The sequence below is a fragment of the Bos grunniens genome, chromosome 15 (assembly GCF_055505025.1).
Source record: "Bos grunniens cultivar Pamir isolate PY7600 chromosome 15, Bosgru_T2T1.0, whole genome shotgun sequence".
In the NCBI taxonomy this organism is placed as follows: Eukaryota; Metazoa; Chordata; class Mammalia; order Artiodactyla; family Bovidae; genus Bos; species Bos grunniens.
Genome location: NC_141179.1, coordinates 29,525,298 through 29,550,809, shown reverse-complemented (window position 1 = coordinate 29,550,809; position 25,512 = coordinate 29,525,298). Strand labels below are relative to the sequence as shown.

At 45.2% G+C, this 25,512-nt stretch overlaps 2 protein-coding genes across 3 annotated transcripts; one reads left to right on the top strand and one right to left on the bottom strand.

Annotated features, from left to right (window-relative positions):
• The first annotated feature begins 764 nt into the window (after positions 1-764).
• On the top strand, positions 765-4,725 carry CD3D (CD3 delta subunit of T-cell receptor complex). The gene is made up of 5 exons (XM_086339510.1): positions 765-896; positions 2,644-2,853; positions 3,274-3,405; positions 3,684-3,727; positions 3,971-4,725. Exons 1-5 carry the CDS (start codon positions 842-844, stop codon positions 4,034-4,036), a joined length of 507 nt encoding a protein of 168 aa, XP_086195636.1. The 5' UTR covers positions 765-841; the 3' UTR covers positions 4,037-4,725.
• A 4,535-nt stretch (positions 4,726-9,260) lies between these two features.
• On the bottom strand, positions 9,261-19,691 carry CD3E (CD3 epsilon subunit of T-cell receptor complex). Of its 2 annotated transcripts, none has more exons than XM_086339498.1 (7): positions 19,607-19,691; positions 17,491-17,508; positions 12,721-12,738; positions 12,074-12,295; positions 11,062-11,229; positions 10,672-10,718; positions 9,261-9,931 (listed from the first exon to the last, which is right to left on the bottom strand). In XM_086339498.1, exons 1-7 carry the CDS (start codon positions 19,653-19,655, stop codon positions 9,875-9,877), a joined length of 579 nt encoding a protein of 192 aa, XP_086195624.1. In that variant the 5' UTR covers positions 19,656-19,691; the 3' UTR covers positions 9,261-9,874. The 2 variants fall into 2 exon arrangements, with proteins under 2 accessions (XP_086195624.1, XP_086195625.1); XM_086339499.1 differs by lacking the exon at positions 19,607-19,691 and adding an exon at positions 18,192-18,320.
• Positions 19,692-25,512: the final 5,821 nt, after the last annotated feature.

The window sequence follows — 25,512 nt, the reverse complement described above, 5'->3', positions numbered from 1 at the left end:
CCCAGGCCTCCTGCATTGCAGGCAGATTCTTTACAGTTTGAGCTACAGGGAAGTCCTATGAAGTGTCAGGCACAATAAAAGATTCTGTTTGAATTCTTTTCCTGATACTGAGGGAATTAGTCTCTGGAGAATTCTGTGACTGGCGCAGATGCAGCAGGTAGACAGTATTGGAGCCAGAATGCAAATCTCTCATTAGGGGGCCCCCAAAGGCCAACCTCCCACTGATAAGAAGCTACTTAGTCTGGTACCTCAGGAGGCCCAAGAAGGAGCTTGGGCAGGGTCCCAAGAAAGACCAGAAAAGGAAGAAACCTAGCTGGTCTGGCTTATAGAATGGGATTCACATCTTCTTTCAAGGGTTTTGAGAAGTGGCAGTTTTCAGATGGTGAGTAAATGTAATGATGTTGCTGACAGGAACTTGCTGCTGCTGCTGCTGCTAAGTCGCTTCAGTCGTGTCCGACTCTGTGCGACCCCATAGACGGCAGGAACTTAGTTTCTTATTTTTCGTCAGCAACTCAAGAAAGGACACCCTGAATCTCCTTCTACTTCCTAGAAGTCCCAGCATCCTTTTCCATAGCCTCCGCTTCCAGCTTCTACCCCACCCCCACACTCCATACTCTGAGAGAGAGTGATTTGCAGCTGCTTCTTTCCTACCCCACCCCCAGCCTACCTCTACCCCAGCCGCTCCTGTCACCAAGAGCAGACAGAGAAATAGGCGTTTTCTAGTTCCTCCCCCACCCTTTACTTTTTCCGGGTACCCATGAGTCAGTTGGGGAAAGGCGGCTTTAACCCCGGCTGATAGTCTGTGACCTGTGTCGGTCTCCTGGATGAATTCTGCTGGGAGATGGAGCACAGCAGGTTTCTCTCTTGCCTGATACTGGCTGCCCTTCTCTCCCAAGGTAAGGCTTCTCCGAGTGCACCGGGGCATCGTGGGGAAGGGACCTGAGAGGGACATTACCACCTGGAATGAGGTCCATTCGAAAGCGCCTCAGTACTCCGGTGTTGTCAAGGAGGGCCGTGTTGGGATGTAACACAGGGTCTGGGAAGCACAGGCTCTTTTGGCTTTGACTGACTAACTAGGGCGGCATCTTGGCCTTCAATGTCTCTCTGAAGACCTCAGGCCAGAGGTCTATAGGAAGTTTTGTAGCAGATGTGCACCTGAGCCTAGGGCTGGTACTGGGAGCTTTGTTCCGTCTAGGGTAGATAGCCTCCGGGGTCCAGGACTCCAGGTCATGTGGACACCATACATCACCACCTGGGGCCATGGCCCAGCACTCAGGGGAATGCTATAAGAGAGAAGTTTAATTGCGGCTGAGCAGGAGTGAGGGCAGATTTGGGGTGATAGCATGATGCACTCAGCCCAGTTTGCATGGTTTTAAAACTGATAGTCTGATGTTCCAGGAATTCCCTCAGTTCCAGGCAAACCGGGATGAGTGGTTACCTTAGTAGTCAGCTTCTTTGGGAGATCCAGGATTTCCACTGGAAATGGATCCCCAAGGAAGACATGAGTGTATGATGTGGAACATCTGATGTTCGTGTGTCTCCCTGAGAATATATGCATGCTTTCTTGACAGGCACAAGGAATGGCTCTGTGGGGGATTTTCTAAAAGATGCTCTTCTATCCAAATTGGTAACTGACTATGAATCTCAGGGACAATGTAGATTCCACTTTTCCCTGGGATTGGAGATACACATTCCAGTGCCTCTGTGGGCTGTGGAGATATTCTCAGTCATAGCAATTCAGCGGTCCTAAAAAGATGCTGTGCATACATCCAGCCCTTAAACTCCCCACAAGACTTGACTTGTGTGGAGCCCCAAGAAAGGATTCAATAAAAAAAATTTTTTTCTGACCCTCTCCCCCAGGCATAGATAGAACAACTAAAAATCTTTACATGGGATTTGCCTTAGGTCCCCTTTTGGACCACTGGAGTGGTAATTCATATTAGCTTCGCTCCTATCCCCAGCCATCACTGGCCCTGGGAAAGGCTTTGGTAGTACCATTCTCTGGGCAGTGGTTGACCATGAGTGAGGAGGAGGGAAAGAATATGAGAAGTTGATGTTGGAGTGTGGCAGGTGACTGGGAAGTAGAATTAGAAGTTTTCTTAGAGAAAAATAATGTGGACATCTCCAATTGAGAACCATTCTTCTGCCTTTCAATATCTCTTGGGTGTTTTAGCATTCTGGGCTCCCTTGCTACTTCTATTCAATGATCTGAACACATTTCCATGAAGGTTTTGGATTAACCCAACTCCATGATTTCCTTTTTTGCTCTGTGTTCATCAGGGCCTGTCCTCTGTTTGGATTACATCATGTCCTTCTCTCTTTTTTTAAATGGAGGATAATTTCTTTACAATGCTGTCTTAGTTTCTGTTGTACGATGAAGAGAATCACCTATATGCATATATATGTCCCCTCCCTCTTGGACCTCCCTACCACCCCCCTCTGTGTCCTTCTTGGCCTCGGCAGTTTGTGGGGTGCCTGCTGAAGCCTTTCTCTTGTGACTTCCGTCTCTCTCAGCAGAAACCTCGAACTGTTCTAGACTTGGATAGTGGTCCTTCTTAAGTAATGAGCCTCAGCAGAACAGTGGTCTGGTGCAGACTAAAGAGCTGGCTCCAGTCGTGGTATTTTTTTTTTTTTTTTTCTTAGTGAATCCCCGCATTCTAAAAGTGCTGGAACCTGAGGACAAAGTAATGTTGGAATGCAATTCCAGCATCACATTGCTACAAGGAACAGAAGGACAAGAGGTGTCAGGCAATAATAAAACTCGGGACTTAGGAAAACGTATCCAGGACCCAAGAGGAATGTATCAGTGTGGTGAAAACACCCAACAACTTATTCTGCAAGTATACTATCGAAGTATGTGCTTCCAGGATCCTTTGGGGGTGGAATAAGTGGGGGCTTCTGGACATGGGAACTTCCTTGCTGGAGGGAGCTCCAGTGTACCCATCTGTGCTCTCAACAAACTGGCTTGCTCTTGTAAGGATATGAACCAGATTTTGAAGCCTTGAGTGGGAAAGAGCTTAATGGTAAAAGAGCAATAGTAGTCTTGTGACCCAAGCAGTAGGGGCTTGGTCTGGAGCGTGGTTGGCCTACTGCCTTTTTAAAGTTCCTACAAACCTGAGACTACTTCTTGGACTGAAGGTTAAAAGTGGATGGAGCAAGGCTCTTTTTCCAAGTTTGGGTCTTGACATGAGAGCTCCTAGGGCTGCCCTAAGAGGCATGGTTCCCTGATCTTGAAGACCCTCCCCTTCTCTTCTGGCCTCCCTTCCCCCACAGTGTGCCAGAACTGTGTGGAGCTGGACACAGCCACCCTGGCAGGCATGATCATCACCGACATCATTGCCACTGTGCTCCTTGCTTTGGGTGTCTACTGCTTTGCTGGACATGAGACTGGAAGATTCTCCAGGGGTAGGTGGAAGGGACCGAGCATGTATATGTTGTGGCATGTATATGTTGTGTGTATACCTGCTAAGGAATGGGGCTGGCATTGGGTTGTGCCTCATCTGGGCGTCACCATTGCAATCTCCTAAGGATTTCTACAACTGGTTACTGACAGCACTTGGGTACCCACAAAGCTCATGCAGACTTCTGAGGGTGTTTGTAGCTGCAGTCCCCCGGCAGCATTCATGGGCCTCCCTGTGCCACCTCTTTGGCTTTTGCTGACCCTTTTTCTCTGGTTCTTCTAGCTGCTGACACTCAAGCTCTGATGGGGAATGACCAACTCTATCAGGTGAGCCCTGAGGGGAGAAAGATGAGAATGGGGGTAGGAGTGAGTGGGGATGGAGAGCCTGACACTAAGTTTAACGTGTGTGTGTGTGTGTGTGTGTGTGTGAGAGAGAGAGAGAGAGAGAGAAGGTCCTAGTGGGGAATTCATCACTGGGGAGTCCCATGAGCTCTCATCTCTGGGGTCTGCTGGGATTCCCCATGGGAGAGTTCTGACCCTGCCTCCCTGTTCCCCCTTCTCATCTCTTAGCCCCTTCGAGAGCGCAATGATGCTCAGTACAGTCGTCTTGGTGATAAGTGGGCTCGGAACAAATGAACCTGATGCTGGTGGCTTCTAGGCCCATCAGTTATCAACTGGACCTTCTCTCCTTGCTCAGCCAAGAAAGATGTCCTCCTCTGCTTAGCAGGCGCCTGGATTTTTGAAGGTTCCTGGGCATGCCGTGAGAGTGGCCCTGACCTGGCTGGGCCCTTGCCCTCACTGCCCACCTGTGTCCTTCCTTCATGACTTGCGTCCTCTGCCCCCCCATGGACTGTGTGATGGGTGACCTCTCACCATATCCTGACCCACTGGTGTTTCTGTCCCACTGGTGGGCTCCCTGGATGCAGGACCAGCCCTGCTGCACTCTCTTGGCTCTAGTCCCCTGTTACAATCCTTCTACAGCTTTGACTTCCTCACCACAGGCGAGGACAGGCTGCTGTCTTTATGTACACACAGGCCACATAGAAGTTTCCATGACATCACAAGCAGAGGTAGCAGAGACATCGAGGGCCCTGGAGAATCACTCCTAATCAAGGCTCTGAGAATGTGTATGACAAAGTCCCACTTCTGCTAAGGGGCTTTATGACCCCATGTGGACCTGTGGCTACCAACTATGAGGAAGTTTCAGTCAAGGCCTCTTTAGTACCCATTTCCCTGTATAGAAGGTACCATTCTGTTTTCTTTCCCCAGAACCTGTCCCTGCTCCACCTTGCCTTCTGCATAATAAACTGGCATCAGAAACTCTTCATCAGTTAAAACATGTGATCTTTTTCCACCCACTTGGAAAGCTGGAGTCTGAGACTGGGTGGGGAATTGGGATATTTTCAATAGATGTCATCTTTAGCCATTGGGTTAGTAGTTGTTCTGAAACTTTGGGATTTGTTTTAAAAATACAGTGACTTCCCTGGCAGTCCAGTGGTTAAGATTCTGCACTTCCAATGCAGGGGGCCTGGGTTCAATCCCTGGCTGGGAACTAAGATCCTGCATACTGCAAAGCCAAAAAAAAAAAATTGTAAGCACAACTTGAAAAAAAATCAAAAATACACACTTGGGTCCCACTTGGGAACATGCTTGGGTCCCCAGGTAATTCTGAAGCAGCTCCAATTCAAAGACTCTCTGGTTTAGGGAAGAATTGAAGCCACTTCTTCTTTTGTGTCCTTTATGCCCTTTCCTGTCTACCATGGGTGGGAAACCCTCTTTCTATTCTCTGTATAAGAGTAATTCAAGGAACTTCAGGGCAGTTTAATGAGAGCGGGGGTTTCTTAGGCCAGGGTTCCCAAAAGAGAAAATTATTAACAACCACATAGCCAGAGATATGGATAATTCTTCCCTATCTCCTTGACATACATACAAACTCTGACTTTGTTAGAGACTGAATGAACTTCCAATTTACACATGCTTCATTCATGGTTATGAGTTATTCCTTCCCTTTATACCCTCTGCTGCAGTCCTAGCCCTAGATCCCTCTTTTACACAGGATCTGTCCTCCCTGGGCAAGGCTTCCATGGCTTGCACTGCACCGATGCTCATGTCCTTCCCATGCACTGCACACCTCCTCTGACCCTATGCGCCTCATATACCCTTACATCCCCCCTCTATTACTCACCAGTTCTCAACATTTGCTGGACATTGGATCTCCTGGGGAGCTTTCGAAGTCCTGATGCCTGTGTGCCACCCTCAGAGAGTCTGATTATATTGTGCCTCAGGTGATTCAAATGTGAAGACAGGGTTGAGAAACACTGACATTCACCCGAGCCCTTCTGGAAACTTGGGTCCCTTCAGCTCCCTCCCTTTTTGTGTGCTTTTAAAACATAGCTTTATTGAAGTAAAGTGCGATGAATAAACTACATATATTTAAAGTGTGAAATTTCATAAGCTTTGGCATACGTATACATTTGTGAAACATCATCATGCTTGGTAAGTATGAACCTACTCAACACTCTAGACAGTTTTCTTGTGACCTTTTGCATGCAGATTTTCCCTTAGCCATTTATCCTCCAGGCAACTACTAGCTTTCTGTCATATAGATCAGTTTCCAATTTTCTAGAGTTTTATGTTAAGTGAAATAATATAATATATACCCCTTTTTGGTCTGGCTCCTTACATTCAGCATAATTATTTTGAGGTTCATCATCTTGTTGCATCTATTAATAGCTCATTCCTTTCTAATGTTAGTAGTATTCCATTGAATGGATATACCACAAGCTGTTTATCCATTCACCCCTTGATTGTCTTTTGAGTGGTTCTTTGTTTTGGCTATTACAATTAAGTTTCTATGAACATTCATATATAAGTCATTATATAGGTCATACATACAAGGACATACACTCTTATTTCTATTGGATAAGTACTCAGGAGTGGAATGGCTGGGATAAAATTTTTAAAGAAAGTAGTCTAACTCTTCTCTTTTCAGTCCCATATGAATTGGCTTCTCAGTTACTACAGAATGCCTACTGAGAATTTGATCGGGATTGGTTCAAATTTATTGATCAGTTTGGTGTGAACAGATATCCTAGTGATATGGAGTCTTCCAATCCATGAACACATCTTTTTTATAAATTAGAAGGCAGATCTCCTTTTTAAAAATAATTTTATTTTTTTTGGCTGACCTGGCTCTTTGTTGCTGCAGGGGCTTTTCTCTAGTTCTCTAGTTATGTTGAGCAGGGGCTACTCTAGTTGCAGTGGCTTCTCTCGCTGAGGAGCACAGGCTGTAGGCCGTGAAGACTTCAGTAGCTGCAGCACGTGGGCTCTGTAGCTGCGGCTCCTGGGCTCTAAAGCACAGGCTCAAGAGTTGTGGTGGACGGGCTTTGTTGCTCCGAGGCACACGGAATCTTCCTGGATCAGGGATCGAAGCCCTGTCTCCTGCATTGGCAGGCTGATTCTTTACCACTGAGCCACCAGGGAAGCCCCCGTGAACACGTTTTTTGGTCAGATTTATCCTTGAGTGTTTTAATCTTAATTCAATTTATTTACTAGCTAAAGGGCTATTTCGGTTCTCTATTTCTTCCTAGTGGGTGGAATGCCTTCTCTTTTGTCTTCAGATTCTATCTATCCTTCCCTTCAAGACCCAGCTCAAGTCTCCCCCTCTCTGTGGAGCTTTCGCCGACCACCTCGATTCTCCCAGTACTTCTTAGGAACACTGATAATACCATCTGTAGTACTCCTATGCAAACTCACATTTGTTCTGTTGTTTTTTGCATAGTTGGCCTCTCTTACATAACTGTAAACTCCCTAAAAACAGAATCCATTTGTTTCCTTTTAGTACTTAGCAGAGTGCTGGTCTGTCACATGAATGATTAGAAAAGCGCTCATAGGAGGAATACCTAAGCAATTCAATACAGAATTTTTAAGTCAGGAAAATGGAGAGTGTTTCTAATGATCACAGTCAGCACTGGGTACCTGTTGGAAGCATAGGAGTTGGACAGCCTGGGTTGCTAATTCCAGCTCTGTCCCTGACTGACTATGCACTTTGGGTGAGTAACTTCACCTCTTTGAGCCCCATATCCTCATCTGTAAAATAAAGACAACATCTATCTTCTCAGTTGTCACAGGATGAAACAAGGTAACTCTTATAGAGTGCTAAGCACGATTTCTGTTGTTGTTGTTTCGTCACTAAGTCGTGCCCAACTCTTTCGTGACTCCATGGACTGTAGCCTGTCAAGCTCTTCTGTCCATGGGATTTTCCAGGCAAGAATACCTAAGTGGGTTGCCATTTCCTTCTCCAGGGGATCTTCCTGACCCAGGGATCGAACCTAAGTCTCCCACATTGGCAGGTGGATTCTTTTCCACTGAGACACCAGAGAAGCCCTCAAGCACAATTTCTGCTGCTGCTGCTGCTAAGTCAGTTCAGTCGTGTCTGACTCTGTGTGACCCCATGGACGGCAGCCCACCAGGCTCCCCTGTCCCTGGGATTCTCCAGGCAAGAACACTGGAGTGGGTTGCCATTACCTTCTCCAATGCATGAAAGTGAAAAGTGAAAGTGAAGCTGCTCAGTCCTATTCGACTCTGCGACCTCATGGACTGCAGCCTACCAGGCTCCTCTGTCCATGGGATTTTCCAGGCAAGAGTACTGGAGTGGGGTGCCATTGCCTTCTCCTAGAGCAGAGGAAATGCTTCCTAAATGTTCGCTATTATTGCATTCACTATGCTGAGCCACACCTCCCTTGGTGGGCACCATTATATGCACCTGGGACAGAACTACCACCCTTGGACCAGCCTGCTGATCAGCAGCTAGTCACCGTCAACGTCATGGAGATTCCTTTTGAGCCTAAGTGCTGCTTACAAGGACAGACGTAACTTCAACGCAGGCCAGTAAACAGAAACAGCAGCCACAAGACCGAGGCTGAATGTGTACAGTATATGGGGGTCTGCAAACCACAGAGGACTTTTCTGAGTCGTGGTCACACTCTTAAATAGTCCTGTGGTCAGCAGGGTTTTCTGAGTGCAGAAAGCCGGCTGATTTGAACTGGGCTGAGAGAGCCTCAGTGCTCCTGTGAAGGCCCTTTGCAAGCTGAGCATGTGCCTTGGGAGGTCGAAAAGGAAGGCCTCCCACATGGGCCCTGCTGCTCTGCGCCCATCACCCTCACTCAGAGCGCAGCCCACATCCGGGCGGCTAGACCACAGCCGGCTTCTGGCTGCCTTGCACTACTTCTCGCAGCAGAGGCAGAGATCCCTGCTCTGCCGCACCTCCACCTCCTCCCTCCCCTCCCCCAGCACCCGGGCGGCTCCTCCTCTCCTCGGAGGGGCTTCCTTCTCGAGGCAGCGTGGAAATCTGTATTCCCCTCCCCCACATCCCAACACCCGCTGACACACACCCCTTCACCTCCTCTTTTCTTTCCGCTGCCTTCATCTGCCTTTTAAGACCTTTATTTCTGTCTCACCCGTTTTCTGAACGGAGCATTCATCAGGCACTCTTTGTTATTCTTGCTGTTTTTCTCCAAAAGGGATTAGTCAAATGATTCTTTTTCTCCCTGTCTTTCTTTCTTTCTCTCTTCCCTCCTTCCCTTCCCTCCCTCCCTTCTTTTTCTTTTCCATCTTCATTTCTTTCCTCTCTGCCTCCTTCCCTTTCTCTATATCCACCCCCCACCCCCTGCCCCTCTTTGAGTTATTCCCTGATGCCCTTTTCAAAGAGAGCTTCAGGTAAGGCCTGTTCCAGTCGTGGAAACAGGTAGTACTTGCATTTGAGGTCATAGCTAGGAATACAGTCAAAGGTAGGGAGGACCTGTGTTGTTCAGGAAACAAGACAGCCTGAGGGCTTCCCAGAAAAGAGGGACAGCAACTCTTTCAGCCAAATACACTTTATTTCTTTTCTTTCTCAGCTGACAAGGAATTTAGCACATTCATGGAGCTACAAATGACCATCTAGGAGTCTGCAGTGGAGACAGGGAGGGAGGGGGCACAGAACGAGCTCTGGGTTGGGGTCTGTGAACAGGGCAGGACCTCTGCCAGCATTTACCCAGTCCATTCCCACCAAGGGTTTCCAAACAGAGAGCTAGAAACAGAGAAAGGTAGGTGGAATAGTTAGGGATGGGGCAATTTCTCTGCAAGAGAAAGAGGGAACCAAGGGGAATAGTAATATCCACTGGGGAAGGAACAAATGGGGGCAGGGTGGGGTGAAGAATGGAAATAAATATCCTGACAAGAAGGCCAACCAGGTGTGAAGGGGTGAGTAGCTGTGATGTTTCAAAGGATAATAAGGCAGCAATATCCTTGGACTGGGCGCCAGCAGAGAAGGCAGGAAGGAGACTGTGGGGACAAGGCTGAGGGTGGAAGCTTCCCACAAGGCAGAGGAACAGTTCTCCTGTGGGGTCCAAGATTTGCCCAGGGAACAAACAGGGAGTGGCAGGCCTGGAGAGGAGGCAGACCTGGGTCAGTGGGAGATGGTGTCAGGAGTTGTCAGACGCCTCTCTGATTCAGGCCAGCATACAGGTCCCGCTGGCCTTTCCGGATGGGCTAGAGGTGGAATAGAGAGCGGGTGGTCAGCAGGGTGGGAGGAAGTCATTCCTGAGAAAGAAGGGCTTCTGCAGAATTAGCTTTAGAGCAATGGGAAGATCCTAGGCTAGGAGGCAGGAGGTGGGCTCAACTGGTAAGAGAATTGATCTGGTCACCTCCTGTGAACCTTAGTTTTCCCATCTCAAAAATGGGAAACTAAAGGACCACTTCTTAGGGCTTTTGTCAGAATTAAGTGAAGTCACTCATGCAAAAGTAAATGCCACATGCTTGACTGGTGCTCAGTAAATATTTGTTGAGTTTTTCCAGGTGTGACATGCAAAATATTTAACCATTGGTGGTGCATACACACCGATCAATTAGAACAGTCCTGGTGATTCTCTGCCGTGTCAGGCAGTAACTCTTTACTTGCCAGATCAGCTGGTAGGTACATGCTGGTGGGATGGCAGTCACGAGTTTATGGTGTTTGAGTTGTGTGTATGGTATTCCCCATGGCTGCTCCTGAGCTAATTAATGAATAAACCAGAGAAAGAGGAGTGACACCGCCACCCCCACTGCTTGTGGCTGTGGGAACCCTGCAGCCTTTGAGATGACCGCGTTCTACCATGATAGAGGCGGGCACATTGTGGGTTGTCCTGGAGCCCTGAAGGAGGGGCCTTGAAGTGTCTGACAGGCCAGGTGGACAGTCCCACCTGTCCCTTTCTCCCCTAGAAATTCCCCTCCCCCACTGTGTCCCTCATTACCTCATAGTCTGGATTGGGTACAGGGGGTGGCCTCCCCTTGTTTTGTCCTGCAAAGGAGGGAAGGGAAAACGATTCATTTCCAAGAGGACACACCAATCTCGTGAAAATGAGACCCAAATCCAGGATGGCGAACTCCCCTCTACTTCTCAGTTTTTTCTGCTCCAGCTGCTATTTTTCTTTGCCTTTTTTCCATCCCATCTCTGATGACCCTACACAGTTCTTATCATTTTGTGACCTCTGCTCAAGGTCCTTCCATGGTTTCTGAGTAATCTGAGATGGGACATTCTGTGTCAAGATCTTGGCCATACCATGACTGTTCTAGAGAAGCTGTCTTGACCTGGTCCAGGCCAGACATCCCCTCCTTGGTGGGCATCTCCTCCGTGATCTTACCCCGAGGCCTACCGCCAGCACCCGCTCCTCTAGTCATAGGCGAGGCTTTGGCCTTTCGGCTCTTGCTCCAGTAATACACCAGCAGCAGCAAGCCCAGAGTGACACAGATGTCAACCACGATGATTGTGGCCACCTCCATCAGATTCACCTCCATGCAGTTCTGACACACTGTGAGGCAGGGGTCGGGGGAGAAGAAGAGAAATCCCCCAGAAAGGAAGACACAGGACACCGGAGATGAGGAAGGAACAAATGAAGCTCGTTCTCGACCTTTAGTACTCACGTACCTGCCGTGGCCAGACACCCCTCCCTCTGCCCCCAGGCTGCTTCAGCACCTTTATAACAACAAACGAAGTGTGGTGTTCATGGGTAGAGACTCTGGAGTCAGTCAGACAGTCCTGGGTTCAAAGCCCAGCTACATGACTCACTAGTTGTGAGAATTCGGAAATGTGTGTTGAACCTGCAAAGCTTCTGTTTCCTCATATATAAAATGGAAGTAAAATAGCACTGAACCCATATACTTGGTAAGAGGATTATATGAAATGCCCAGGCAAGTGTTTGATATAGTGCTTGAAACTTAGTAAGCATTCATTGATTGTTAGCTGTCATTATTGTTTATGATTATGCCTCAGTTTATGACATTTTCATAGAGTAGCTTTGAGTCCTTTTTGCAAATCCTGAAGAATTCATGTCTGGATAAAGCATCAGATAAACTAATATTGGGGTTCCATGTTTTCTGGACAGGATGTAATGCAGACAGGATACCCAGTCCTGTCTCTTGGGAAGTTGTTTTGGATCTAGTGCTAAGGTTACCCTATCAGCCCTATATTGATGTTTAATCTATATTTCAGAAAACACTGATGATGTGTGGCCCCAGATAGTCTTGGATTGAGTACAGGGGAAGCACAAAGTTGCCAGGGAACTGTAAGTTGGGTAAGGGGAAATCCTGAGAATGCAATTTTAAAATATCCTCCCTGAAGAGTCTAGTAGAGCTTGCTCTGAAGACCTGTATTACCTCTTGCTTTCAGGTACAGCGTGTGTGCGGCCTCCTTGTTGCCTTCGGTCATGTAGCACTGATAATAACCACTGTTATCCATTTCTGAAAAGTTTTCCAGTAACAGCTGTTTCCCAGTATAGCCTTTCATTTGTTCATCATTTTGTTTCCAATGTATTTCACCTTCAAACTCTCTAGGGCATGTCAGCTCAACAGTGTTTCCAGAGATGGAGACTTCATATGCTGGGGAATGGGAGAGAAGAGAAGGGAAATTTAAAAAGAGAAACCAGTAACATTTAAGGCAAGTTAGTAGCCAAAGAAGCAACCAAATGCAGAAAGTCATCTGACATCCTAGATCTCAGATTTTCTTGTCAAAAGGCGACTCTGTTGGCTAAAGGATATGAAAGAGGAGAGACGCAGGAGAAGGGGCCCTAGAGAACCTCCTGAAGATGACTTCAGAGTTTAGGCATGGACATGGGGACTTGGAAGGAGAGGGTGAAAATAAAGAAAATCTATAGAAGTCCTTATTTGTAATGTTTCTAAAATGGGGAGTTAGAAATGTTGGGAGGGCCTCAGTTCTTGGGGTTAATCTCCCTCAATCAGGTGCTTCTTCCCAACCACAGATCTGCATCATTGATAGGGCAGGCGTAAGAGACTGAAAAACTTACGTTTCTGTTCATCAGCATCTGAAAATGAAAAAAGGAAAGAATGGTAAGAAAATAACCTTGGTTGAAGTTTAAATTGTGGGTAAAAAATTTTGAGTGGAGTTAGACACTGTCTCTAAGAATTCCCAGAGAATTTTTTGGGAGCCCCATGTCTTGAAGATGAGTTATGTACCTGGCCTAAGAGATATGCTCATAGACACAACTCAGGTGTATCAAACAGAGAATGTATCAGCATGTAAAGCTCAAAAAGTCTTAGAATCCTAAAGCTGAAAAATTCTAGACGTCTTCAAACTTATTCTCTTGCATTAGCAAGGGCCATATTCCAGATAGATATGAAAAGGATATCATATCCTTCTCAGAGATGAAGACCTTCATTTCTTTGAATCACTGATTCTTATACTCATCTGTTTTTCGTTATTCAGAAGTTCTTTCTTATAACTAACAGAAACCCTCATAGTAGAGATCAAATATCTTTCTTCTTATTCCATGCCACTTTCATGTTATTACCCTTAAACTATGTGAAGTTCTGTATACATTTTAAAGAAATAATTCTTCTAATAAAAAGTGACAGTATTTTAAATTATATCTCAGTGCAATCAACTCTTAGTTATATATGTTGGAACTATTGGTGTGGACAACTGAAATCCACTAATAAAATTTGGGGATCCAGCCAAATTCCCCAGAGTAGGTAATTTTGCCCTAGGAAATAGGGATGGGGAGACCCTGGTTTCCTGGAAGACCTGTGGCTGGGACCCTAGGCAGCACTGGGCTATGCTTGAGCCTGAATATATAACAGTTGGAAGAGCAGAGCGTGACGCTCAGAGGTACCGCTCTCTCTGTTGGGGGTGTTTTGCTACAGTGTGCTATGGGGACAGAACGCTGGACTGAGTCAGAAACCCTATGTTTGAATCCCAGATCTGCTTTAGGCTGTGTGACCAAGGGAAAATCATTTAACTTCTCTGAGCTTCAGTTTCTTCATCTGGGAAACAGATAAAACATCTACCTCACAAGGTATTTGTGAGAACTAAATGGATTATGAAACCGAAAATGGATGGTGCATTGCAGATGCTCAAGAAAAATGTTTTTTACTTTCTTTCTTTCCTTCTGGGGGTCCTGCTAATGGAGAACAGAGCAGAGTACTGACCCACTTGCTTAGTCAGCACTCCAGCTGAGATCAAATGGAATGTAAAGTCATTCTGCAGGTTTACCTATCTACTAATAATGGGGAGTTGAGTATAATGACAGTAGATCATCTGTAATATTTTGACTTGGAAATAATTTTTCAGCATTGATATTTCTTAGAAATATTAAACTAGAAATCATAAAATAATATAGAAGTAAATAGAAGTTTCACTCTGCATGGTATGTTTGTTTGGAAAAGCAATGTGAAAGAAATTGCTCACAACTCTTTTTGGCATAAATTCAGTAGTGAAGCGCAGACCAATACAATCTCATACGAGGGCGTAGATGTCTATGCTTAGAAGCACTTGTTTTATTATTATTATTTGGCTGTGCTCCATGGCATGTGGGATTTCAGTTCCTCAACCAGGGATCGAACCCATGGTCCCTGCAGTGGAAGCACAGAGTCTTAACCACTGGACCACCAGGAAATTCCCTTAGATGTCTGTACTTAGAAACAGGACATATGCTCACAAAAATTTTGTACATGTTCATAATGATTAAAAGAATGAGTTTCAGGGACTTTCCTGGTGGTCCAGTGGCTAAGACTCTGTGCTCCCTGTGCAGGGGGCTGGGTTAGACCCCTGGTCAGGGAACTAGATCCCACAAACTGCAAGTAAGGCCTGGTGTAGCCAAATAAATATTTAAAAAAAAATGAATTTCAGCATCAGATAAATATGCATTTATATTTATATCTCTGATTGGACAATATATTTATTTTCTAAGTCTTGGTTTTCTTATCTGTAGAGTGAGGATGTTAGGAGAATTATGTGACAAAATTCAGGTAGAATATTAAGGGCAATACGTAGAACATGTATACTTAGTAAACTATAATGCTTATTATTTAGTCTGCATATTTCCCGTATAATGATAGCTAAACTCTACCAACTGCTTTCCGCCCATCAGATGATATTCTAAGTAAATCAATCAATCCTCATAACAACTCTACAAGCTAGGTATCATTATTATTTATATTTCACATGTAATAATGCTATGGCACAGAGAAGTTAAGAAAATTATTCAGACACTCAGCAAGTAAGAAGTTGAGCCAGGCTATGATGCTCTAGTTTCAGAGTTAGACTCTTAGCCTCACACTCCACAACCTTCTTCACTGCCTGAGATATTGTTCCTCATAAATAAGGTTACTCTTTAAAACTCAACTCAAGAATCACCTCCCCTGGGGAGCTTTTCCCAACTATATCCTTTGTAGAGTTGGCCGCTCTTCTCTTTATATTTTATTTTACTCTTTACTCATAGCAGGAAACAGACTACATTATCAATTATTTATCTTTCAAATAAGACCATCAGCTTTCTTTTTTTTTTTTTTTTGCCGAACCATGTGGCTTGTGGGATCTTAGTTCCTTGACCAGGGATTGAACCCAGGCCCTCAACAGTGAAAGTATGAAGTTCTAACTGCTGGACTTCCAGGGAATTCCAAAGACCTTCAGCTTCTTGAGGGGGAAGGAACTAGTGATGCAGTCATATGCATGATCATTTATTCATTTAAAAAACAGGTATTGAGCACCTGTTCACACACACACACACACACACATTGAGCACCTACCATGTGTATTAGAAGTAAAAGTAAAGTGTTAGTGGCTCAGTCGTGTCTGACTCTGTGATCCCATGGACTGTAGCCCACTGGGCTCCTCTGTCCATGGGATTCTCCAGGCAAGAATACTGGAGTGGGTTACCATGCCCTTCTCCAGGGGAATCTTCCTGACCCAGGGATCAAAACCAGGTCTCCTGCATTGCAGGTGGTTTCTTTACCGTTTGAGCCACCTGGGAAGCCCATGTGTATCTGGCCAAGTAAATAAGGTGTTGTTTTGGCCTTCAATGAATTCATGATATACACAAAAATTCCAACCCACACCCGCATATATATTCTTTCCTGAATGGATGCTCAGGAATACACATCACTCAGCTGTAATCGGACCTGACAGTTAGCAACAAACATAGGCACATCTCATACAGATTCTATTGAAAGATAATTATATTTTCTCTCTAATGGTTCTGGCTCTTAGTATTTATTACTGTGACATGTCATGATCATTTTGATCCACATTTGAAAGGAAGTTGTACAGAGCGAAAATCCTCTTACCAATTTCTTCTGAATCTGAAAAAGAAACTATTCGGAACACTTCTATCAGCTAATAAGATCAGACCCTTCCACCTTGGGTTAGGACTCTTCCCTCAATCTTCAGAAAACAATGGACATTTAAATTTTCCATGGCTGCATATGGAAAAACTCTTTCATATTCTACATTAAAAAAAACCTGGTGGCTAATTAGTTATAAAAAAAGGGTCCTAAGTAATCATTTTGAATATAATGTCTATTCGATACATAAATATAAAAATATATTTATAAAATTAAAAATACAATTGGCACTAGTGGTAAAGAACCCACCTGCCAATACAGAACACATAGAGATATGGGTTCTGTTCCTGGGTCAGGAAGATCCCCTTGAGGAGGAAATGGCAACCCACTCCAGAATTCTTGCCTGGAGAATCCCATGGATAGAGGAGCCTGGCAGGCTACAGTCCTTAGCGTTGCAAAGAGTTGGACATGACTGAAGTGACTTAGCAGGCAAGCATAAAATTATTACATTGTACCCCTTAAACTTATACCATGTTATATGTCAACTGTATTCCAATAAAGCTAGCAAAAAAGGAAGGTCTGTATTGGGCATAAATTAAACGATAAACAAAAACCAACCCCAAATGACCAATAGCATGCAGAAGAGATTAGTTTTTCTGGAGTTTATCAGGGCTCTCAACATATCCCATCTGTCAGTAAGGTAACATTAACACATTCTCCATGATATATTTTTTAAAAAGGATTCTAAGGACACTACAATTTAGGCAGATTAAGGCTACGTAATGGAGACTGGCCCAGTGCCTGCCTTTTAACACAAAATTGGTTCACTCAATTTGGAGGAGCTGACTGAAGAGAAAGCCTTCCAATACTGGGATATTCCTGCCTCTCTGCTATGACTGAGGAGGTAAGTCCAGGCCAGGCACACTCATATGCATGTGCACACATGAACACACATGCACACACACACACTTTCAGAGTATTTGGACGTGTCATTCTTCTTCTTTTTTTTTTTTTACTTTTTGGTCATACCCCACAGCATGTGGAATCTTATTGCCCTGACCAGGAATGGAACCTATGCCCCCCACACACTGGAAGTGCAGAGTCTTAACCATTAGACCACTGGGAAGTCCCTGGACATGTAATACTGAATGTGGACTCAAATGCTGCCCCAGAGGCCTATTTAGTGCATCTCTAGGCATGCATTCAAGCCACAAATCCTCCACAAAAAAACTCACATCAAATAGGAAACAAAAACTTGGCATTGTTTTAGTTGGCTCAATTCTTTTCTTCTGAATAGTTAACACTCATTATTTCCTATGATCTCTGTTGTATTCCTCCTCTTGGCTAGAACTATCCCTAGACTTATGGCGAAAAGGCAAAGGAGAAGATGAGAGAAACCCCTTTTATTGGTCTCTGTAGGAGGTCTAGTGAAAACATTCATAAATATAAAACAGATGGGCTGATTTGATAACAAGGAAAGAAAAAGCATAACTCACCTTGTGCCCAAGCACCAACTAGAAAATAAATAAGAAGAAAAGAGTTAGTAAATGTTGTGAGTGACTGAAATTCCAAGCAGAGAAAGTTCTATAGTCTAGTCTGACCATTTCTGAGCATCTGCGGTCCTTCCCACCCATTTCTGGATCACAGTTAAGCCTATACCCAGTGAGTGATATGGACTTCTGGGTACCGACCCGGGGTTTCTGGTCCGTTTGGGATGAGACAGAAGAAGGAAGCACCTAGCGTTAAACATGAACACACAGCATTTGACAAACAGATGTTAGAAAATGTTGAGGGGTGCTTCTGGGGAGACGGAGAAATAGCGGGAGAGTTTTGCAGCTGAGCCTCCATTTTAAAAAGAAATCTCTTGACTGTGGAAGAAAAACAAGCTCTGGGTTAGGTGCAAAGATTGAGATTCTTGTTCCGTCTCTGACTCCTGCTAGTCTGATAGTTCGGTTTTTCCATTTGTTTTCTACTTGAGACAGAGATGAGAATACTTGAAACCAATTACTCATTAGCTAGCTAGCGCCTGTGCATTGAAGAGTCCGATCATATTTCCACTGGGTCCTCCAGAGTCCCTGCACTCAGCAGTAATCCGGATTCTCTGTAATGACCAGTTTCCCTGACATCGCCTTCAAGTTTCATGTGTACCTATTTTATCAACAGCCTGTATATTGGATGAAACACCCCTCCCACTCACCATAACCAGAGCAGCCTGGGCACATTCTCATGAGGCCAAACCTCTAGGGGTGGTTGGGTCTTTGGTATTCCCTCTCTCTCCCTCTGCAGAGCACAGTATATACTATGGGGCTGTAACCCAATGCCTTGAGGAATCACACTCTGCCCCTTGACACTCCACATGTTCCCTGGTAGGAGACAAATGAGCCAGAGAGCTCATTATAAAGGCAGAAGGGCAGCCCCACTCCAGACCCACTGAAGCAGAAGTTGAAATTTAACAAGATTCCCCGGTGACTCGTGTGCACGCTCAAGCTAGAGAAACCCAAGATGAAGCAGGAAGTGGAGACGCCATGGCTATAGCTCTGAGATGCAAGCCCCAGCTGTGATAGTGTTTTCTAGATTTCTAAAATAAAACCCTCATGAGCTATTTGGCCTCACATCGTGCCATCATTAAGAGCGCGGGTTGTAGGCAGTTCTGAGTTCCCAGATCAGCTTCAGCACTTACTAACTGTGGTTTTAAACAAGCTATTGAACTTCTTTGAGTACTAGTTTTTCACATCTGTAAAATAGGGCGGAGGTCCCCAGCCTCTGGGCCACAGATGGGTACCTTCGTCAGATCAGTGGCAGCATTAGATTAGAAACAAACTGCACAATAAATGGGGTGTGCTTGAAACATCCTGAAATGAACCCCCCACCCCAGTCCGTGGCAAAATCGTCTTCTACGAGACTGGTCCCTGGTGCCAAAAAGGCTGGGGACCACTGAAACAGGATACATATAACGTTTACCTTCTAAGGTGGAGGTAAAGATTAAATTAGTTAACACAGGTAAAGACCTTTTTGTAGCATGGTATCTGGCACTCTTACTGAGTGCTGTTTACTACAGCAACCTTAAAAGAAAAAAAATCTTTGTCTGATATGAGCTATGGAAAGCCTCTTAGTTACTTATCAATTTATATTCCACCTTCCTTCCAACAGGACTAAAGTAATCGAAAGCACTTGGTCAACTGAAAAGGACTGGAAATTATGAAGTGCTTCATTGTCTCAGATACTAAGCTTGCTGTATAGTTGGTGCAGAGTTTGGGATCAACTATCTATTCTCCTCGCAATAAACAGTGAAGGCTAACTCCTCTAATCTCCTTTGTGTTAGTTCACAAGGGCTGGGCTGTTCACTGACAGAATGAGGTTTTTCTCGGAGGCACAAAGATCTCCTTGCTTTCGGTAGATATGATCACCTCAACTGCTTTCCTTTAGCTGTTCTCTGAAAGGTCTTCTGGGAACACACTAGCCTAGCCCTCATTCCCTGTGCTAACACTGCACAAACATTTCCTTACATTTTCTAGAAAATGAGGCTCCTTGATACCCTGGGCAGTACCAGGTTAGGCAGTGAGCCTTCCATGGTCTGGAGAAACACCCATCTTTTCATTCCATCCTACTCACCTAATAAGAGGCAGAGTCCCAGAGCTCGCCAGAGATTCCCCGACTGCATCCTTCCCTCACTGGACGCTCACTCTACCTAAGATGGCGGAGGCCAGTTGGCTCACAACTTCTGAAAAAGAAACCAGAGGACTTTTTCAAAACCCCTGCTGGAGTTGAGGACCCTGGGGCCATTGCTCCCAATGCTGGGATGAAAAAGGGGGCTTTGTAAGAGAGAGACTCACCATTTTCCGAAGCAGGCACCTACGGCTGGGAGGGGAGGCGGGTTTCTGAACCCCACACAGGAAGTGTGAAGGGGCCTCTGGGCCTGAAGGGTTCTACGTTTGAGACGGAGGCAGCCACCTGGGTTGGCTGGGGAGAGTTGGGCCCCGTGTCCTCCCATTGGATGAGGGAGACCTGAGGTGCTGTGAAAAAATACCTGCAACTCAGCTGCCCAGGCCTTGGCACACTGGGGGCTCCCTTCTCAGATACCCCTCCTCACCACACAAGCTGTGACAGGAAGAGAGAGGAGCACCAAAGAGTTGCTTTCTTTATGGCATACGTGGCTTGGGCCAAGGTTGTTGGTTTGAAAATATATGTTGATTTAAAACCATGAGATGCCATTCTTTTTTTGCCTGTAATATTTACAAAAATATTTTTTAAATGTAATATTCAGCATTGGAAAGGGTAAAGAGTGACAGTCTTAGAATCTGCTGATGTGAGTATAAACGGTTATCAGATCAGATCAGATCAGTCGCTCAGTCATGTCCGACTCTTTGCGACCCCATGAATCGCAGCATGCCAGGCCTCCCTGTCCAGCACCAACTCTCGGAGTTCACTCAGACTCACGTCCATCGTGTCAGTGATGCCATCCAGCCATCTCATCCTCTGTCGTCCCCTTCTCCTCTTGCCCCCAATCCCTCCCAGCATCAGAGTCTTTTCCAATGAGTCAACTCTTCACATGAGGTGGCCAAAGTACTGGAGTTTCAGCTTTAGCATCATTCCTTCCAAAGAAATCCCAGGGCTGATCTCCTTCAGAATGGACTGGTTGGATCTCCTTGCAGTCCAAGGGACTCTCAAGAGTCTTTTCCAACACCACAGTTCAAAAGCATCCATTCTTTGGCGCTCAGCCTTCTTCACAGTCCAGCTCTCACATCCATACATGACCACAGGAAAAACCATAGCCTTGACTAGACGGACCTTTGTTGGCAAAGTAATGTCTCTGCTTTTGAATATGCTATCTAGGTTGGTCATAACTTTCCTTCCAAGGAGTAAGCGTCTTTTAATTTCATGGCTGCAGTCACCATCTGCAGTGATTTTGGAGCCCAGAAAAATTAAGTCTGACACTGTTTCCACTGTTCCCCCATCTATTTCCCATAAAGTGATGGGACCGGATGCCATGATCTTCGTTTTCTGAATGTTGAGCTTTAAGCCAACTTTTCTACTCTCCTCTTTCACTTTCATCAAGAGGCTTTTGAGTTCCTCTTCACTTTCTGCCATAAGGGTGGTGTCATCTGCATATCTGAGGTTATTGATATTTCTCCCAGCAATCTTGATTCCAGCTTGTGTTTCTTCCAGCCCAGCGTTTCTCATTATGTACTCTGCATAAAAGTTAGATAAGCAGGTGACAATATACAGCCTTGACGTACTCCTTTTCCTATTTGGAACCAGTCTGTTGTTCCATGTCCAGTTCGAACTGTTGCTTTCTGACCTGCATACAAATTTCTCAAGAGGCAGGTCAGGTGGTCTGGTATTCCCATCTCTTTCAGGATTTTCCACAGTTTATTGTGATCCACACAGTCAAAGGCTTTGGCATAGTCAATAAAGCAGAAATAGATGTTTCTCTGGAACTGTCTTGCTTTTTCCATGATCCAGAGATGTTGGCAATTTGATCTCTGGTTCCTCTGCCTTTTCTAAAACCAGCTTGAACATCTGGAAGTTCACGGTTCACATATTGCTGAAGCCTGGCTTGGAGAATTTTGAGCATTACTTTACTAGTGTGTGAGAGGAGTGCAATTGTGCGGTAGTTTGAGCATTCTTTGGCATTGCCTTTCTTTGAGATTGGTTATGGTCTTTCTTAATTTTTGAGTATGCATCAATCAAATGGTTATGGTGCTAGGCACTGTGCTAAGAGCTTTAACCAACAGTTCTCTAAGGACTTCCTTGGCAGTCCAGTGGTTAAGACTCTGTACTCCCAATACAGGGGCACAGGATAGATCCCTGGTCAGGAGCTAAGATTCCACATCCTGAGTGGCATGGCCCCAAAGCAAACAAACACAAACAAACAAAAAACAAACTTCTGGAGTAGATATCAGGGTTTCCCTGATGGCTTAGTGGTAAAGAATCTGCTTGCCAATACAGAAGATGTGGGTTCCATCCCTGGGTTGGAAAGAACTCTTGAAGAAAGAATTGGCAACCCATTCTAGTATTCTTGCCTGGGAATTCCCATGGACAGAGGAGCCTGGCCAGCTATAGTCCATGGGGTCGCCAAGGGTCGGATGTGACTTATCAACTAAACAACAACAAGGTAGACATTAGGGTTAGGGTGTGGCCTCAACACAAGCGAAAAATGACCCTCTAAGACAGGTATGGTTTTCATCCTCATTTTATGCTTGAGTAAACTGAGGCTCAGATAGGTTATCTAAGTTGTCACAGATTACAGAGTTGGGGTCCTCAAAAATATTTTGGTGATATTCATTGAATTAGTAAATATTTGATATCTACTTGGTATAGTATGTGCTGGGTGCTAGTAATAGAACAGTCACAAGATAGATAGTCCTCATGGAGGATGAAAGGAAATGTGGACTTAAGCTGATTATTTCAGGAGATTGATGCTGAGAAAGAGGAAATACAGGGGCTGTGGGAGTGATAGAAGGAAGGCCTAATGTAGTCTGGGGGTAGGGAAGGTCTCCCTTCTGAGGGCGGCATCTAAGCTGAAACCTGCTGGAGGCCTGGAGTGAACCAGGAATGGGGGAGGACAAGGAAAGTATTCCAGACAAGAGGGAGCAGCATGTCTGGGGCCTGGGGATGAGGAAGAGAGACCCATTCAAGAAACCGGAAACTCAGAAAGGCAAGTAGCAGAGGTAAGAAATGGAACTGGAAACTTGGCAGGGGCCAGATGGAGAGGGATTTGCAAGCCTTGTTAAAGATTCTTTTTTAAAAAATTTTTAACTGGAGGATGATCGCTTACAATATTGTGTTAGTTTCTGCCGTACAACTAAGTGAATCAGCTATATGTATACATACATCCCCTCCCTCTGGGGCCTCCCTCCCACCTCCCATCCCACCCCTCTAGGTCATCACAGAGTGCCAGGCTGCCCTGTGCTCTACAGCAGCTTCCCACTAGCTATGTATTTTACATACAATAGTGTATATATATCAATGCTACTCTCCCAATTCATCCCAAAAGATTCTTAAGGATTATTTTAAGGGTAATGGGAAGTGATCGAAGAGTTTAAAACAGGAGGATGACAGCATCAAATTCTTTAAAAATTTTTAAATGAAAAAATTAATTGTGGAAGTAATATATGCACGTTACGGACGAAGGAAGAGCACAGAAGAGTACATACAACCATCTCCTGACTCACCTTGTCTTGGCCCTATTCCTCTCCCTAGAGAAAACCACTTTCAACTTTGTAAACTGTTTTTCTGGTGGTTACCTTCTTATCTCTAAATGTGAGCTGTCATCATTTGGGTTCTCTGGGAAACAAACTGAGATGGAGATTTGTGTGCAGGTGGCTCACAGAGGGAAGCACAGGAACAGCTCTGGTCAGGGAAGGAAGTGGGGTTGGCCAAGGGAGAAGGGGAACTACAATGAGAGTTCAGCCAAACCAAGGGGAGATACCAGGCTAAGATTGTGTTGTAATAGGGAAGAGCCTCAATTCTATAATGAGTTAATCACTAAAGGAATGTTACCTATAAGTTAAATTATACATAATGGCTCATCGCTGGGAACCCTGGCTCCCAGGTAATGAGAGTTAACATGAAATACCTTTGTTCAGCTCATAGGAAACATCCTGACCAGGTTCACCTGTGAATGACTGCAGGAAGGAAGAAATTAACACAATCTCTCCTGACTCTGGCTGGAACCAGAACTTTACACCCTCCCCTTTGGGAAGATGGTTCTTTGGGATGCTAACCTGCCATCTTCTCAGTCTTATGGCTTTTCCAATTAAATAGCTATTCCTTGCCTCCATAACTCCTCTCTCGATTTATTGGTCTGTCATGAGGTGGCTTTCTGGTATCTCTGTGGTGGCTCAGATGGTAAAGAATCTGCCTGCAATGCAGGAGAACCAGGTTCAATCCCTGAGTCGGGAAGTTCCCTTGGAGAAAGAAATGGCAACCCACTCCAGTAGTCTTGCCTGGAGAATTTCATGGACAGAGGAACCTGGCAGCTACAGTCCATGGAGTCGCAAAGAGTTGGACACAACTAAGCAACTAACACACACACACATGAGGTGGCACTAGTGGTAAAGAACCCGCTTGCCAATGTAGGAGACCTAAGAGATGTGGGTTCAATCCCTGGGTCAGGAAGATCCCTTGGAGGAAGGCATGGCAACCCAATCCATATTCTTGCCTGGAGAAGCCCACGGACAGAGAAACCTACAGTCCATAGGGTTGCAGAGAGTTGGAAGTGACTTAGCATGCATGCAATGAGAGGTACAAGCTTGGACTTGTTAACAGGGTGACCCATTAGAGCAGTCCTGAATTGAGGCCATAGGCATATCATCTAGTTTTCAGTATGAATTATTTCCAGAGAGGTGTGAACTCGGGTGTTGCAGCTGCTTCCGCTGAGAACAAGGCCTGTGAGAGGGCTCTGCTGTGAGCTCTCAGAGGACACAATCCCAGCAGATGGGTGAGTAAGTGGTCCTCAAGCGGGAATGTGGGCAGCATCACGCGGCATCCATGCAGGTCACCCCTCGGCCTGCTTATCCACTTGCTGTATAATAACTTCACGCCATTCTTTAATCAATGTTTTCAGGATTCTGGTTGATCTCTTTTTCTGGAGAAGCTTGTGAAAGAAGAGTTAGGTCCCCACTACAGCTGTTCTAGGGGCCCCATCTGATCATCATAATCTCCCTTCTTTGTTACTCATTCTAGACTGCTCCTGGCCTTAGATGTTAATAGCACTTCTGCTAATCTAAGGGAAGACATAGGGGGAGCCTGAGCCCCTTGTTGGCATGGCCTTCTCAGGCTGTGAGCCCTCGGTTTCTACATGTATTCTCCCTGCTCCCTGCAGCCCTGACTCCTCCTGATGGTAAGGAGAAATTTATCCTGCTGGGAGAGTGAATTATTTTTTTGCCTACTGCCAACTGCTACATCCCTTGGGCCATTGGAAAGTCATATGTAGGACAATTTTTTTGTTTTGCTGACCTGTTCTCTGCACGGCAAGATGCCAGCATTTGGTTGGCTAAAGGCCTCTAGCATCCCACACAAACAACCACACACATTTCCAAAATACCCTCTAGAGAACAGTACCATCTTAATTGAGAGTCACCATTTAAGAGCTTTCTTCCATCTGTGTTTATAGAACCCAGTCTCCAGTTCCCTCTCAAACTGAACAGAAGGAGGCAACAGTTGACTAGGAAATCAGCAATGTGGTCACATGAATGCTCCAAAATCACTGCAGATGGTGACTTCAGCCATGAAATTAAAAGACACTTACTCCTTGGAAGAAAAGTTATGACCACCTTAGACAGCATATTAAAAAGCAGAGGCATTACTTTGCCAACAAAGGTCTGTCTAGTCAAGGCTAATGTTTTTCCAGTAGTAATGTATGGGTTTGAGAGTTGGACTATAAAGAAAGCTGAGTGCTGAAGAATTGATGCTTTTGAACTGTGGTGTTGGAGAAGACTCTTGACAGTCCCTTGGACTGAAAGGAGATCCAACCAGTCCATCCTAAAGGAGATCAGTCCTGAATATTCATTGGA